Source organism: Ochotona princeps, chromosome 7, assembly GCF_030435755.1.
Source record: "Ochotona princeps isolate mOchPri1 chromosome 7, mOchPri1.hap1, whole genome shotgun sequence".
Taxonomy (NCBI): Eukaryota; Metazoa; Chordata; class Mammalia; order Lagomorpha; family Ochotonidae; genus Ochotona; species Ochotona princeps.
The window spans coordinates 80,675,437-80,689,508 of NC_080838.1; the positions used below are offsets into that span (position 1 = coordinate 80,675,437).

General features: G+C 48.3%; 1 protein-coding gene across 2 annotated transcripts; it reads right to left on the reverse strand.

Moving 5' to 3' along the window:
• Window positions 1-1,302: 1,302 nt before the first annotated feature.
• ARL9 (ADP ribosylation factor like GTPase 9) lies at window positions 1,303-12,656 on the reverse strand. Of its 2 annotated transcripts, XM_012928632.2 has the most exons (4): window positions 12,259-12,656; window positions 7,767-7,929; window positions 5,128-5,303; window positions 1,303-1,588 (listed from the first exon to the last, which is right to left on the reverse strand). In XM_012928632.2, exons 1-4 carry the CDS (start codon window positions 12,493-12,495, stop codon window positions 1,409-1,411), a joined length of 756 nt encoding a protein of 251 aa, XP_012784086.2. In that variant the 5' UTR covers window positions 12,496-12,656; the 3' UTR covers window positions 1,303-1,408. The 2 variants fall into 2 exon arrangements, with proteins under 2 accessions (XP_012784086.2, XP_058523258.1); XM_058667275.1 differs by lacking the exon at window positions 7,767-7,929 and having other exon boundaries at window positions 12,259-12,382.
• Window positions 12,657-14,072: the final 1,416 nt, after the last annotated feature.

A 14,072-nucleotide genomic window follows, 5' to 3' on the forward strand; every position in this document is an offset into this window, starting at 1 on the left:
GCCACATGTTCTAAACAGTTATAGTTATTTTTTAAAAGATTTATTTTTGTTTGAGTTAGAGAGACAAGAGAGACTCTCCATCTGCTAGCTCACTCTGCACATGAGCTGAGCCGATCCAAAGCCAGGAGCTTCTTCTGGGTCTCCCACATGGGTGCAGGGACCCAAACACGTGGGCCACCCTCTGCTGCTTTCCCAGGCCATCAGCAGAGAGCTGGATGGGAACTGGAACAACCGGGACTCAAACCAGCATCTGTATAGGATGCTGGCACTGCAGGCAGAGGTTTAATTTCTACGCCATGGTACTTGTTCTAAGTTCCAAATTTTAAAAGTAAAAATAGAACTCCTCTTTTCAAAGCTTTTTATTTTCTAAGCAAGACAAGGACTGTGGTTAAAAGTTGGTTAAAAGTTATGCCTAGTGAAGAAAGCTTATGTCATATGAAAGCAACATGTCAAGAATTTCAAAAATAAATCCTTAGAGGGTTCATCTGTAAGAAAATGCATATAATAGAAAACATGCATGTATTTCCAAAAGCACACAGAAAATGCACATTAAAATGCATGGATTTCAAACCTTCTTGCATCAAAGTAAGCTTGGATTCCATTTTGCACCAGGTTGTAAGTCATCTCACGGAACAGTGCCCCAGGAGAGAGGCCTTTCCTAACTCCTGCAGACGCTGCTCATGTCTGGGTAGGACTGCTCGCTGTCCTCACGGTCCTTGCTCACATGTTCTTTGAGGGTTCAACGGCTTCATGAAACGGTTACTTAAAAGTTTATTCAAGTACTTGGATATGACTTTCACAACGTTGAAAAAAAAACCAGCAGTGGGATGAAGGCTTACTCACATCTTGTTGATTTAAAAATCCCAATTCTGGGTCCAGTGTGATGGCACAATTAGCTAACCCTCCCCTTGCAAGCACCGGGATCCCCCACTGGTGCTGGCTTTTGTCCCCGTTGCTCCAGTTCCTGTCCAGCTCAGTGCCCTTCTTGTGACCTAGGAAAGCAGTGGAGGATGGCCCAAAGCCTTGGGGGCCCCTGTACTCACATGGGAAACCCGAAGCCATGGCACCCTGCTCCCGGCTTTGGATCAGCTCGGTTCCAGCAGTTGACCTTGCTGTGCAGCACAAACCAGTAGATGCTTTCTCTCTGTCTCTCCTTCCTTCTGTAAATGTGTCTTTCCAATAAAATAAATAAATCTTTAAAAAAAAATCCCAACCCCCTGACACATTATCTTATAAATATCAATGTTCAAATACGTGAACATGACTCTCAGCATGTATGCTGTGCATGGAACAAACAGGAAGTGGATTTTTTTTTTTTTAGTATTATTGTTTCACAGTGAGGCCTCTGGCTGCGAGGCAGATTGTCAACATTCGTGAAGGCGGCGAGCAGCCTGTGGCCTCAGGGTGGTCACTGCGCGTCTGCGGCCAGCTGGGCAATCAGGTCTTTGGCATCCTGCATGCTGGAGGGGATCTCGGAGCCGTCCTCGGTCACCTGGGTTCCAAGCAAGAACAGCTTCCGGTCATTGCCCACCTCAGACAGTGCCAGGGCATCGTGGATGTCCGTGATGTGGTAGGCGTCCTCCAGATCCTGCATCCAGGTGGGGGTCGGGGGAGGCAGGCACAAGAGGAAGACCTGGTTACTTCTCCTTGGAGAGAAATCGTGGCATTTATTCCTCCTCCTCTTTCCTGCTCTGCTTGGTTCTCGCAGCTGAATGCAGAGGATGCTGGAATGATGCCTCGGAGGTGGTTAGAGTATAAACACGTGTCAGATATATGCCAGCGATTGTGCATTCTCCAAAAAAAAAAAAAAATCTGGCATGAAGCAAAATCAGTATAATACTATAATTTTCCGTACACACCAGCCAATCTGTTGCTAACTTCATTGTCTATTTCCTAAGATTCTTTGCTATGGCATTAAATAATTATGTTTAATTCATATTGAACCACAGAAATCTGGTTTATTGGTTGTTGGTTACTGTTTTGTCCTTGTCCTAGCTCATATGTTATTGACTCTAGCACTTGCCTTTGTGAATGTTTTCTTTGTGAAGATTGCTTCCAGTGAACAGAAATCTGAGGGCAGCTGGAGGAAGACTGATAGGGGATTCCAGAAGGGAGCAGCAGAGAGGGAGGCAGGGGGGAAGCGGCAGGAGGAGGAAAACAGGGCATTGAGAGGCCGGACCTGCCAGAAGAGGCAGAGGAGCCGGGTTCGGGCTGCACAGCAAGGTCAAAGTCTCCTTGGGGTCAAAACACTCTTGTTGCCTCTTATAGGCCAAGAATGATTTATGCAAATGAACTCTGATATTCCCTTACAGAAACACACAGTTGCTATGGCAAAAATGTTGACAGTATCCTTTCTTTCTTTTTTTTTTAAGATTGATTTTATTTTTATTGGAAAGTCAGATATATAGAGAGAAGGAGAGGCAGAGAGGAAAATCTTCCATCCAATGATTCACTCCTCAAGTGGCCACAACAGCTGGAGCTGAGCCAACGCAAAGCCAGAAGCCAGGAGCCTCCTCTGGGTATCCCACATGGGTGCGGGGTCCCAAGGTTTTGGACCATCCTCGACTGCTTTCCCAGGCCTCAAACAGGGAGCTGGATGAGAACTGCCACCCATATAGGATCCCAGTGTGTGCAAGGCGAGGATTTTAGCTGCTAGGCTACTGCACGGGGGCAGTTTCCCTTCTAAAACTGCATTTGTAACTAGCTGTTGGTCATTTCCCCCTAAGCTTTGGTGGATTCATTATAACCCCCTGGAAATAATCCAATGATGTGTTCCTATTGTTCTCTTTGTGGATCTATCTCCTGTCTCTCTCTGTAACTTTGCCTTCCCAATAAATCTTTTTAGAAATGGGTAAGTCTGGAATGTGACCCAGTGGGATACACTTGGCTCGGGTTGGGGCAGACCAGGCTGAGTCGGTTCACGTCATCCACTGGCAAGCCCAAGTGCTGAAACTGTGTGGGGGCCTGGCCGGGTTTGGTTGCGATAAAAAAAAAAAAAAAAAAAAAAAAAAACAGTACAAAACACAAAATGCCAAGGTGAAATGGCTTGTGCCAGTAGGGAATGCAACACCCGACCAGCACTCCTCCCACTGGTTTAGGTGAGGGACGAGAGTGTGATGGGCAGAGCCGGGGAGAGATGCGATACTCATTGGTTCCAATAGAGGTCGGGGCTCAGAAGAGAACCAACCCAGGGGTTAAAACCATCAGCTGATCGGAGTGATGGGCGGTGGCGGGCACTGTGCTTACTAGTAGTACATGTAGGAGCCTGGACTGGGAATGCCTCAAAGTTTTTTTTAGGGGGATTCCCCTCAACAAAATGGAGGAATCAAAGCATTAATCAAAAAAAGATGGAAAATGGAGTAGATGAATCAACCACCTCAGCTTTATGCTTGCAGCGGAAAACTGGACAAGGGGAAACCCTAAGACGGACTATGTCAATCAGTGGACTCTGCACCAGCCTCATCATACCTGGACTGTTGCTGATGATATGTTGGAGCTTCTAATTGATCGAGGTGACGCTCTGCTGGCTCTGCCTACAAACCTGAGAGGGCCTCCCTAAGAGGCCGTTGAACTTGAACTGGACAAGTGGGATGCTGGACTCTGTATGGTGTAAACTTTTAATTAGGGAATCTCAACGGAACTTGAGCTGTGGTTATGCATCAAGGTGAAGGAATTCATGATGGGGGAAGGGTTTGGGGTGAAGGGGGGGGAATCCCAGTACCTATGAAATTGTGTCATGTAATGCAATGTAATTAACGAATAAATGAATATTAAAGAAAAAAAAAAAAAAAGAAATGGGTAAGTCTGGCAAGATGGTTCAATGGCTAATCCTTCGCATTGCTAGCACCAGAATCCCATATGAGCACCAGTTTGTGTCCCGGCTGCTCCACTTCCCATCCAGCTCCCTGCTTATGGCCTGGGAAAGCAGTAAAGGTCAACCCAAATCCTGGGGATCCTGCACCTACACAGGAGACTCCGAAGCAGCTCCTGGCTCCTGGCTTCAAATCAGCTAATCCCTGGCTGTTACAGCCACCTGGGAAGTGAACCAGCAGACGGAAGATCTTTTTTCTGTTTCTTTTTTTTGTAAAGCTGCCTTTCCAATATAAATAAATAAATCTTTTAAAAATGTAAATCTTAAAAAAAATGTAAATCTTTTATAAAAACACAGAAACCATAAGCAAAATAAAATAAGACACTAGGATATTGGATAAGATCTTTGAGAAGTACATAATTAACATAGGAGTATTTTTCCAAAAGGTATGAAAGACTCTTGCAATTTAAAAAAGAAAATATAAAATACCCTGGACAGATTGTGGAAGGCTATTAACACATAATTCACAGATCAGGATCGGTAACTAATAAACTTCCGAAAGGATGTTGAAACTCACTGATACTTCAGAAATTGCACATTGGAACCATAAAAACAACTTCTGCCTCATCAGACTGGCAGAAATGGAAGTTTGACATGCCGAGTATTGACCAGGATATGGAGCAGCAAAAAGCATCACCTCCATAGGTGTTCAACATCTTTAATGCATGTGTGATCTAAACTCTGATGGGTCTAAAACAAAACTGTGCCTTAAAATATCATTTGCTTCATTTACTTGGAAGGCAGAAAGAGAGCTCCTAACTCAAGAAGTTGATGACCCAGAAGATCTAACAAATATAAATGAAGGCACTTGGCCTCACAATAAAGATGCGGGTGGGTTGGGATGCCAGTATCCCAGGCTCAGTGTTGGCTGCATTCCTCATTCCAGTTTCCTGCTGGCTTCCTGCTGATGTGTATTCTGGGAGGCAGTAGGTGATGGTTCAGATCATCACCCATGCAAATGACCCAGAATATGCTTCCAGCTCCCAAGTTCAGGCTGCCAGCCTGACCCAGCCTCAGCTTCCGGGGCATGCGGCAATGAGTCAGAGGCTAGACTCCCTTTGAAATAAACATACAAATATACGTATATGCATACATATAAACAAAAAATGTATTAGAGATACATATATCTAATTGATATATTATATGCCTATATGTATATAGAGTGATTGAACAGACAGCATAGTGTTGAGTATCTAGCTGTGAAGAGCAGACATCTTTTGTGTAAATAACACAACTTCTATTTGTACGGCTCTTACCTGTTTGTTTGCAAACACCACGAGAGGAAGAACGGGGTTGGCTTCAATGAGCTGGTGCAGGTACCTCTTGGCTTCTGGTAGTCGCTGGTGATCAGCTGAGTCCACCACGAAGATCAGCAGCAACCCCCTGGGCAGGTACATCTCCCAGTTGGATCGGAAAGGTTCACTACCGCCAACTATGGAGAGCAAGAAGGGAAGAAGACACATAGGGGCTCACAGGTGCACCTGCCAAGGGGGCAGCAGGCACAGCGGGGTCACTTCTGAACACAGATACATGTTTTGATCAGGTGCTGCCTTTCTAGAGCCACCAGAGGGGTGGGTGGGCAAAATGGCCCTGCCCAGGGGGTTCCAGCAGAGAGACCCTCAACACCACAGACCCTGCCTCCCACTCCTGTTACTCACGGCAGTCCCAGCAGCCGCTGGTTACTCAGGTAATGCAGGGTGGTTGGTTTTGGTACACATTACTCTAAAATCATTTGTAAATGGAGTGAATTCATTGTTTAGCCTCACTTTCACGTCTTATTTCCCTTATCAAAATCCTAGGACTAATTTCTCCCTTTAATATTAGATTGACAATTCATATAAACCTCTGGATAGTCAAGAATATTGCCATCAGAAAGAAAATTCTTTTAGATTCAGTTTTCACATTTTGCTGATTCTTGTCAGAAAAAAAATTTCACAGTTAATAATAGTACATATGGGTTTAGTTTTTCTGTAAGGTGGGAGATAACAAGGTATGACCAACCATCTTTTTTTTTAAGATTTAATATGTTTTCTTTATTAGAAATGCAAATTTATGAGAGAAAGGAAAACACAAAGATTTTACATCTGCTGGTTCACTCCCTAATGACTGCATTGACCAGAACTGAGCCGATTCGAAGCCAGGAGCTTCTCCGGTGTGGATGCAGGGGCCCACGCACTTGGGCCATCCTCCACTACTTTCCCAGGCACATTACAGGGTATTTTACGGAAAGTGGAGCAGCAGTCAGGATCTAAACCAGTGCTCATATGGAATGCCAGCACTGTAGCTGGTGGCTTTACCAGCCATGTCACAATGCCAACCCCCAAACCACCTCTTTTTGTACGGCCTGGGAGTGAAGGATGGCTTTCATAAGATTGGAAAAAAGGGGGGTGGAGAGAGAAGAATTATAGCTTATAACAAATGACCATTATAACAAATTTGACTTCCATGTCCACAAATGAAGCTTTGTTGGAACCTCATTTCCATGGAGTTGTATTTCTCTCCATACTGTCTGTGGCTGCATCATCACAGCAGAGACCTGCACCTGCACGCGGCGTGAATTCCTACCCATCTCGGGAGAAGATGTTCTCAGATCTGTTATAGGAACCTATCAAGCCGTTGTCAATACTAACAGGAAAGGATCTTTCCCTGTTGTTCCAGGCCTCATTAGATTGTACAGTCTAGGAGATTTGGACACACTGGGGCTCAGCACACATATCTGGGCGCCACTAGCAGCTGGCCAGTATTTAACACCAGGAAGATGGCCCAAATCATGGGAGGGAGGAGAGGCAGAGGAGAAAAGAAGAAGTAGTAGAAATGGAAGAGAAGGGGGAAGGGGAAGAGGGGACCTGACCCAACTTTGAGGGACATCATAGAGTGGCCATGGCTCGAGAGTCACTGCACGGCAGGGACTTCTGGACGGCCATCGAGTTAGAAGAGGCTGAGGTCATCTGTCATCTCACTGACACAGAAGTACACACACTGGCCCTGCTTCGCCTGTTCATATCCTGTGGTGTGGGGAGGGAGGCTAATGACAGGCTGTTGGAGGAGAGCAAGGGCCTTGTCCCAACCCCCTTCACATCGCCACTGAGGAAACGAGGCAAAAAACAAAGCCCAGCGAGTGCAGCATGCACTCTAAGAGTTTAGGAAAACCTGACCTAGTGTTGGTTTTCACAGGACCCAAGTTTGATGCCACCACGTTTGGCTTAGGACTGAATGCAGTTGGGTTTGTTGTGCTGTGGCCAGCTCAGTCGCCACCTGTGATGCCCACATTCCAAATGAGGATGCCTGGTTCAAGTCCCAAGTACTCAGCATCCAATCCAGCTCTCCTGCTGATGTGTCTGCAAGGCAGCCCAAAGGACTTGGGTCTTTGCCACCTGCATGGGAGACCCAAATGGAGTTTCCTGGCTCCTGCCTTTGGAATGGTTGCTGTGGACATTGAAGGAATGAACCAGATGATGGAAGGTCTCTCTCTTTCCTCTGCCTTTCAAACATATAGATCTTTTAAAAAAAAGTTTTAAAGAAATGTAGCTGTTCAGGCCCAGCGCAGTAGCCTAGTGACTAAAGTCCTCGCCCATGTGGATCCCACATGGACCCCATGTGGGCACCGGTTTGTGTCCCGGCGGCTCCACTTCCCATCCAGCTTCCTGCCTGTGGTCTGAGAAAGCAGTTGAGGATACCCCAAAGCCTTGGGACCCTGCCCCCTCGTGGGAGAACCAGAAGAGGCTCCTGGCTTCTGGCTTTAGATCAGTTCACTCCGGCAGCTCTGGACATTACAGCCACTTGGGGAGTGGATCAGCAGTGTTTCTCCTCCTCTCTGTATAAAAATTAAAAAAAGAAAGAAAGAAAGAAAGAAAGGTAGCTGTCCCATGGCCAGCGTGAAAGCATGCTCACTCACTCTCCAGGAACTTCATCTGGCTGCCTTCAGTACGCATGCAGACCTCATAGAAGCCCTTGGTGGGCGCCCTGCTGTGCTGGATCCTGTTGGAAGCCAGAGAGTGGAGGACGCTGGTCTTCCCTGCTCCGTCCAGGCCCAGCACAAGGATCTGCTTGCTCTTCTCCTGTGACACACACGCGTATACTTACAATTCAATGGAGGCTCTCAGGGCCTCGTGTTCATGGCTCCTGCTAGCATCCCGCCTTGTGGTAGAACCCAGTCACACCCATGGAAGTGTGAAGCAGAACTAAATCCTGCAGAAATGTGGTACAGGTCAAGAACAAACAGTACCATTGGGCGCATCTTTTCTAATCATCATCTAATCCCTGCAGCTCCTGGCCAGCCTAGCAAACATGTCTACCAGTACTTATGTCATGGTCAACAGATCTTTTTTGTAGAGTTCACTTTGTTCCATGAGTTCATGTCCATTAGAGATTGCCCCAGTCCTGAGCTTGCTGTTGGGGGGTCCCTGGTGCACCCATGAACCTCATAGATCTTGCATTCTTATTAACCTGACTGTCTTCACAACTGGAGGACCAGGATATGAGACCCTGGGCAAGGCTCTCCTTTTCAATATGAGTACCATGAACGAATGCAAAAGTTAAGATGGTAGAGATTGAAACATTGGAGCCCAGCGCGGTGGCCTAGCAGCTCAAGTCCTCGCCTTGAACGCGCCAGGATCCCATATGGGCACAGGTTCTAATTCCAGCAGCTCCACTTCCCATCCTGCTCCCTGCTTGTGACCTGGGAAAGCAGACAAGGACAGCCTAAGGCCTTAGGATCCTGCACCCGTGTGGGAGACCTGGAAGAAGTTCCTGACTCCTGGCTTCGGATCGTCGCAGCACCAGCCATTGCGGCCACTTAGGGAGTGAATCAGAGGACGGAAGATCTTCCTCTCTGTCTCTCCTCTCTGTACATCTGGCTTCCCAATAAAAATAAATAAATAAATCTCTAAAAAAAAAGAAATTGGCACACTGGTTGCCACCACCAATGAGAACATGTTTTACAATGCAATGTTTTCTAGCAACTCACTTAGAAAGAAGTTTCCTCTCTGTATATCTGACTTTCCAATAAAAATAAATAAATCTTAAAAAAAAAAAAGAAATCTTCATGGCAAATGACTGGGGAACAGAAAGAGAAGGATTGCATTGTTTGGAAATGTAGTCCCTAGGGTGCAAACCTTCGAAACTAATTATTTCAGAGAGACAAAGGCAGGGGTAAGAAGGAAGAGATAAAGCCCAGACGCCCACAATAGCCAGACTATGGCAAGTCAGAGCCAGGCGCCAGGAATTCAGTCTGAGTCTCGCTCCTGGGTGGCAGCGACCCAGGTACTTGAGCCATCACCCACTGCCAGACTCACGGACAGGGCTGGGCACTGTGATGTGGGAGCCAGGGTCCCAGTGGTGCCTCATGCCCTCCCCTGCACCACAGGAGTCAATGCCCAGGAAAACAGCCACACAGCTCCCAGGAACTTGGTTCTGCTCACAAACTGCCCACAAAGGGGTTTCTCATACACAGAGCACACTAGTAACCGTTTTTGGTGTCTCTGACGTTTGGAAACGAGTGCCTTACACGTGCTTGCCTGCTCTGCATGAATGGAACTTGACTGTATTTCTCGAGAAAAGTGGCCTTAAACCCCTTTAGAATGTCTATCATTCCTCCTTTTAAAAAATATCCATGTGGGGCTAGGCACCATGGGCATGGTCTAGTAGGTCAAGTCGGCCTGCGGTGTTGGAATCCCAAAGAGATGCTAGTTTGTACCCTGGCTGCTCCACTTCCCCTTCAGCTCCCTGCTTATGGACTGAGAAAGCGCAGAGAATGGCTCAACTGCTTGGGACCCTGCACCCACATGGGAGACTTGGAAGAAAATCCTGGCTCCTGAATTCAGTCCACTCCAGCTCTCGCCACTGCAGTCATTTGGGGAGTGAACCGGCCAATGAAACATCTGTCTCTCTTTCTCTCTCTAGCAATGCTTTTCAAATAAAAATATGTTTTTTTGGAAACCTTGAAACAATTTATTGAGTTGCTTTACACAAAATTAACAATTGGGGCTGCTGGGATTAGAACTGGTACCAATATGGGATCCCAGCGCATGCAAAGTGAGGACTTTAGCTGCTAGGCTACTGCTCCGGGCCCAGAAATAAGTCTTTATTTTATTTTTATTGCAAAGTCAGATATACAGAGAGGATGAGAGACAGAGAGGAAGATCTTCCATCCACTAATTCTCTTCCCAAACAGCTGCATTGGCTGGAACTTTGCCTATCTGAAGCCAAAATAAATCTTAAAAACAACAGCAAAGGGCCTAGCACGGTAGCCTAGAAGTCAAAGTCCTTGCCTTGCACGTGCTGGAATCTCATATGGGTACTGATTCTAATCCTGGCTGTCCCACTTCCCATCCAGCACCCTCTTGTGGCCTGGGAAAGCATTTGAGGATGGCTCAACCCCTTGGGTCTGCACCCACATGGGAGACCTGGAAGAGGCTCTGGATTCCTGGCTTCAGTTCAGCTTAGCTCCCCAACTGTTGCAGCCACTTGGGGAGTGAATCATCGGACGGAAGATCTTTCTCTGTCTCTCCTCCTCTGTGTATCTGACTTTGCAATCAAAATAAAATGAATCTTTAAACAACAACCAACAACAACAAAAAAGATCTATGTGGAGATAATTTTTGTTTTAAAGATTTATTTAGTTGACAAGGGCTGGGCTTTTGGTAACTAGAAGCATCTGTGACCTTCAACCTCCTGCACCCTCCACCAGCAGCTACAAGTCACAACTCCATTCTGAAAGTGTGCTGTGGTGAAAAATGGGGCGTAGGTGCACACTGGGCACTTTGAGACCATGTGCGTGGGAACAGCATTCAGACACCTGCCTTCCCATGCGACAGTGCCAGATCCACTCTCCCTGTCAGCTTCCTGCACACCCTAGAGGTGAGCAAGGAATGGTTTGGGTACTTGGGTCCCTGCCACCCACATGGGAGGCCCAGAAGGGGGTCCTGGCTCCTGCTCTGGCCCGATTCACTATTGGCAGTTGTGGGCATTTAGCGAGTGAATGCTGAGTGGAAGATTTTCTCTCTCTCTCTCTCTCTCTCTCTCTCCTTCCTTCCCTTTCTCATCAAACTTTATAAAATAAAATTGCATGCTTTCAAGCACTAGGAGCACAAAAATAACATGACATGACATGACATAACATAACATAACATAACATAACATAACATAACATAAAATTAAAAGAGTGCCTGCCCCATAGTCCCCCAGTCAGGGGTCCCCCTTGGGCTATCCCAAGTTACTTTGGCAATTTTAAGATGCATACCTATTTCTTCACCGGCCCCATCTCTGAAATTTGAACAGGCTTCACAACCGGAAGTCTATTTTTTTAAAGATTTTATTATTATCGGAAAGCCGGATATACAGAGAGGAGGAGAGACAGAGAGGAAGATCTTCCATCCAATGATTCACTCCCCAAGTGAGCCGCAAAGGGCCGGTACGCGCCAATCCGATGCCGGGACCAGGAACCTCTTCCGGGTCTCCCATGTGGGTGCAGGGTCCCAAAGCTTTGGGCCGTCCTCGACTGCTTTCCCAGGCCACAAGCAGGGAGCTGGATGGGAAGTGGAGCTGCCGGGATTAGAACAGGCACCCATATGGGATCCCGGGGCTTTCAAGGCGAGGACTTGAGCCGCTATGCCACGCTGCCGGGCCCCGGAAGTCTATTTTTGATGGCAGCATTTCCACCCCCTTTTGTGGTTTCTAAAATTATGGCAACTCAGACCCCAGGCAACTGTTGTGAGCCACACCAGTTCCCGACTCCCTTTCCAGACACAGGCACCGCAGTCTCAAAGCACATCCTCTCTGAGAATCCTGCGCTCACCCATGCTTTCCGGGAACCCCATCATCTTTTGTCAGAAAAAAATTTCTTTAGCAAATACGGCCCCGGGTGATTTGTGTTTTCATCAGGGATCAAGTTGTCCGTTAATAATTCAAACTGTTAATGGCCAAAGAGCAGCTCAGAGTGAAGAACAGACAGGAACGCCGGGGCGCCAAGTCCTTCAGCCTGAGCCAAAAATCTCTGCTTTTTGTCTGTCCGCTGCGCTCTGGTAGTCCTAAAAAAGGACAGGCAGCACGCCAGGGCGCCCAGCACACCCAGCAGAATCCCGAAGGCCTCCCTGCCAGGACGCATGGCTCCCACTGAGGGAGCCTCAGCCTGGCAGCGTCATCTGGGCGCGCGCCAGGCGCTGGCCAGACAGGGAGCCGCAGGGAGCTTGTTTGCATCCCCAGGCTCAAGTAGGCCCCTAAACAGGGTTAGAGGAGGCAGTGGAGCTGGGTAGGGGATGGGGTATAAGAGCATTGGAAGCTGGCACCTCCCCTTCCATTCCCTGAGCGACCACTCTCATCCTCCCAAGACACTGATCCTTCTTCACGCGCGTGTGACTTGGGAAGGGCCTGGGAAGCCAGGGTCTTACCTGCAGCTCTGAAGGGGTCCGCGCCAAGGCGGTATAATTCCGCTCCAGAGTCCCTCTGACTGGTTCCTTCTCGGCCTCGGCCTCCGTCAAGTGCTCTTTCGTCTTTCCCTCCTCCCTGTCCTCTTCTGGGCTCTTACTTTTCACTTTTTCTTTGCCTTTCTCCTTGCCTTTCCCTCCAGTTCTCTCCTCCACCTCCTTCCTCTTCTCTTTCGCCGGCTTGGTTCTGCCCTTCTCCATCCCCACAGCCTCTGCTACCTCGGCCCCGTAGCTGTGTCGCGCGCCCCCGTGCGCTGGGCCCCGGCAGGTGTGGCCCTCGCGGGGGACGCAGGGCCAGGACGACGTATCTGTCTGCGGCGGAGACCAGCTCCGCGCCCGCCGCTGCCATCAGTCCCGGCGCACACAGCCGCCCAGAGCGGTGCAGGTCGCTCCCGATGGCCGCTCTGGGCGCCTCGCCGCCGATTCACCTACAACCCCGAAGCGGGGGAGGGAAGATTGGCAGAATGCTGACGGCCGGCTAGGCGCCCAGGCTAACGGACCCAGGGCCTCCACCCCCCACGCCCCAGGACAGCCCCGAGTGGCGGATCGTCGCGGCTGGAAAAGCGTCTCCAGGCGCAGCTCTAGTTAAAACGCGACTCCCTCGGAGCGCCCTTGGCACCTGCCTGGCCCTCGAGCCTGGAAAGATGACCTCCTGCCTCTATCTAGGCGGACTAGAGGGCTGTGAACCACTGCACGCTTAAATGCTTGTTGCGAGGAGGGAGGCGGGGTGGCATCCAGTGCAGGGGCATCCCGTGTCTCCGCACCTGATTGAGTCAAGGCTGCTGTGCCCGGCAGCTGTTCCTTGTCATTGCCACACACCGAGCTGCTTTGGGGTCCTAGACCGCACCAGGTTCAGCCCTGCCCGATACTGCCATTTGGGGCGAGAACTAGCAGATGGAAGAGTTTTCTCAAATGAGACTAAAAAACGTGGAAACAGAAACGCCCCAAATCTCAGATACTCAGATATATATACCATGTGGGTGTCACGGCTGCTGGCAAACCTGAATGGTCCAGTTGCCCCCAACAAGTCTTCCCCCCCCCGCAACATGTAAGAAGCTAAATTTCCTATTTGCTTCAAATAGCCCTGAAGCAACAGCGACTGGCTGGCAGGTTCCAGAAGGTGCAGTTGCTTTAGGGTTAGCTGTTTCCAGTAATCTTGAAAATGCTGTGCTTGACAGTGTTTAAAACCACCTAGTTGCATTTATTTCCACGTGATTTTTACTAGGGTATAACACAGCTTCTCTCAAGCCAATTCTACTCATTTTGTGGCTTTGCTGGGAGGCGTAGGAGGTAATTTTTAAATACTATAGCAACTACAAGGCCTGGACAAACATGCTGACAGCCGTCACCTTAGTCCATGTCCACAGGTGGACTATTTCTTGTATGCGTCACAGTGAACAGAGGTGTCCTTATTGAGTCACGCTGCCCCAGCCCTCACCCCGCCCCACCCACCTCATGCCCCACCCTCACATATGCATGCCGTATGTGCTGCTTAAAGAGCCCTACCGAAGGAGGAATTAACTAGAAAGTTCAAGTAGATGTCTACACTTCATCTGATCAGATTTTATTTCAACTGAGGTTTCAGTGAGGTAACAATGACCTAATACCCATGGCAGCCAGTTAACAATGACCCAAAACTGTAAATTTCACTGTTGCATTGATGGGATCATGCTGTTAACCAAAAAAACCAAAACAACAAAAAAACCACCACCTCACTCCCACAAAAAACCCTACACAAAATTTAAAGGAGTCCTAGATAACAAAGTTATGAACAACTT

Excerpts from the sequence above, each read along its gene's own strand:
- ARL9 (XM_012928632.2), bottom strand. The coding sequence starts at position 12,495 with ATGGAGAAGGGCAGAACCAAGCCGGCGAAAGAGAAGAGGAAGGAGGTG. Across the intron at positions 5,304-7,766 it reads CCAGATGAAGTTCCTGGAGA|TTGGCGGTAGTGAACCTTTC; the intron begins GTGAGTGAGCAT and ends TGCTCTCCATAG. Across the intron at positions 1,589-5,127 it reads TGGTGTTTGCAAACAAACAG|GATCTGGAGGACGCCTACCA; the intron begins GTAAGAGCCGTA and ends ACCTGGATGCAG.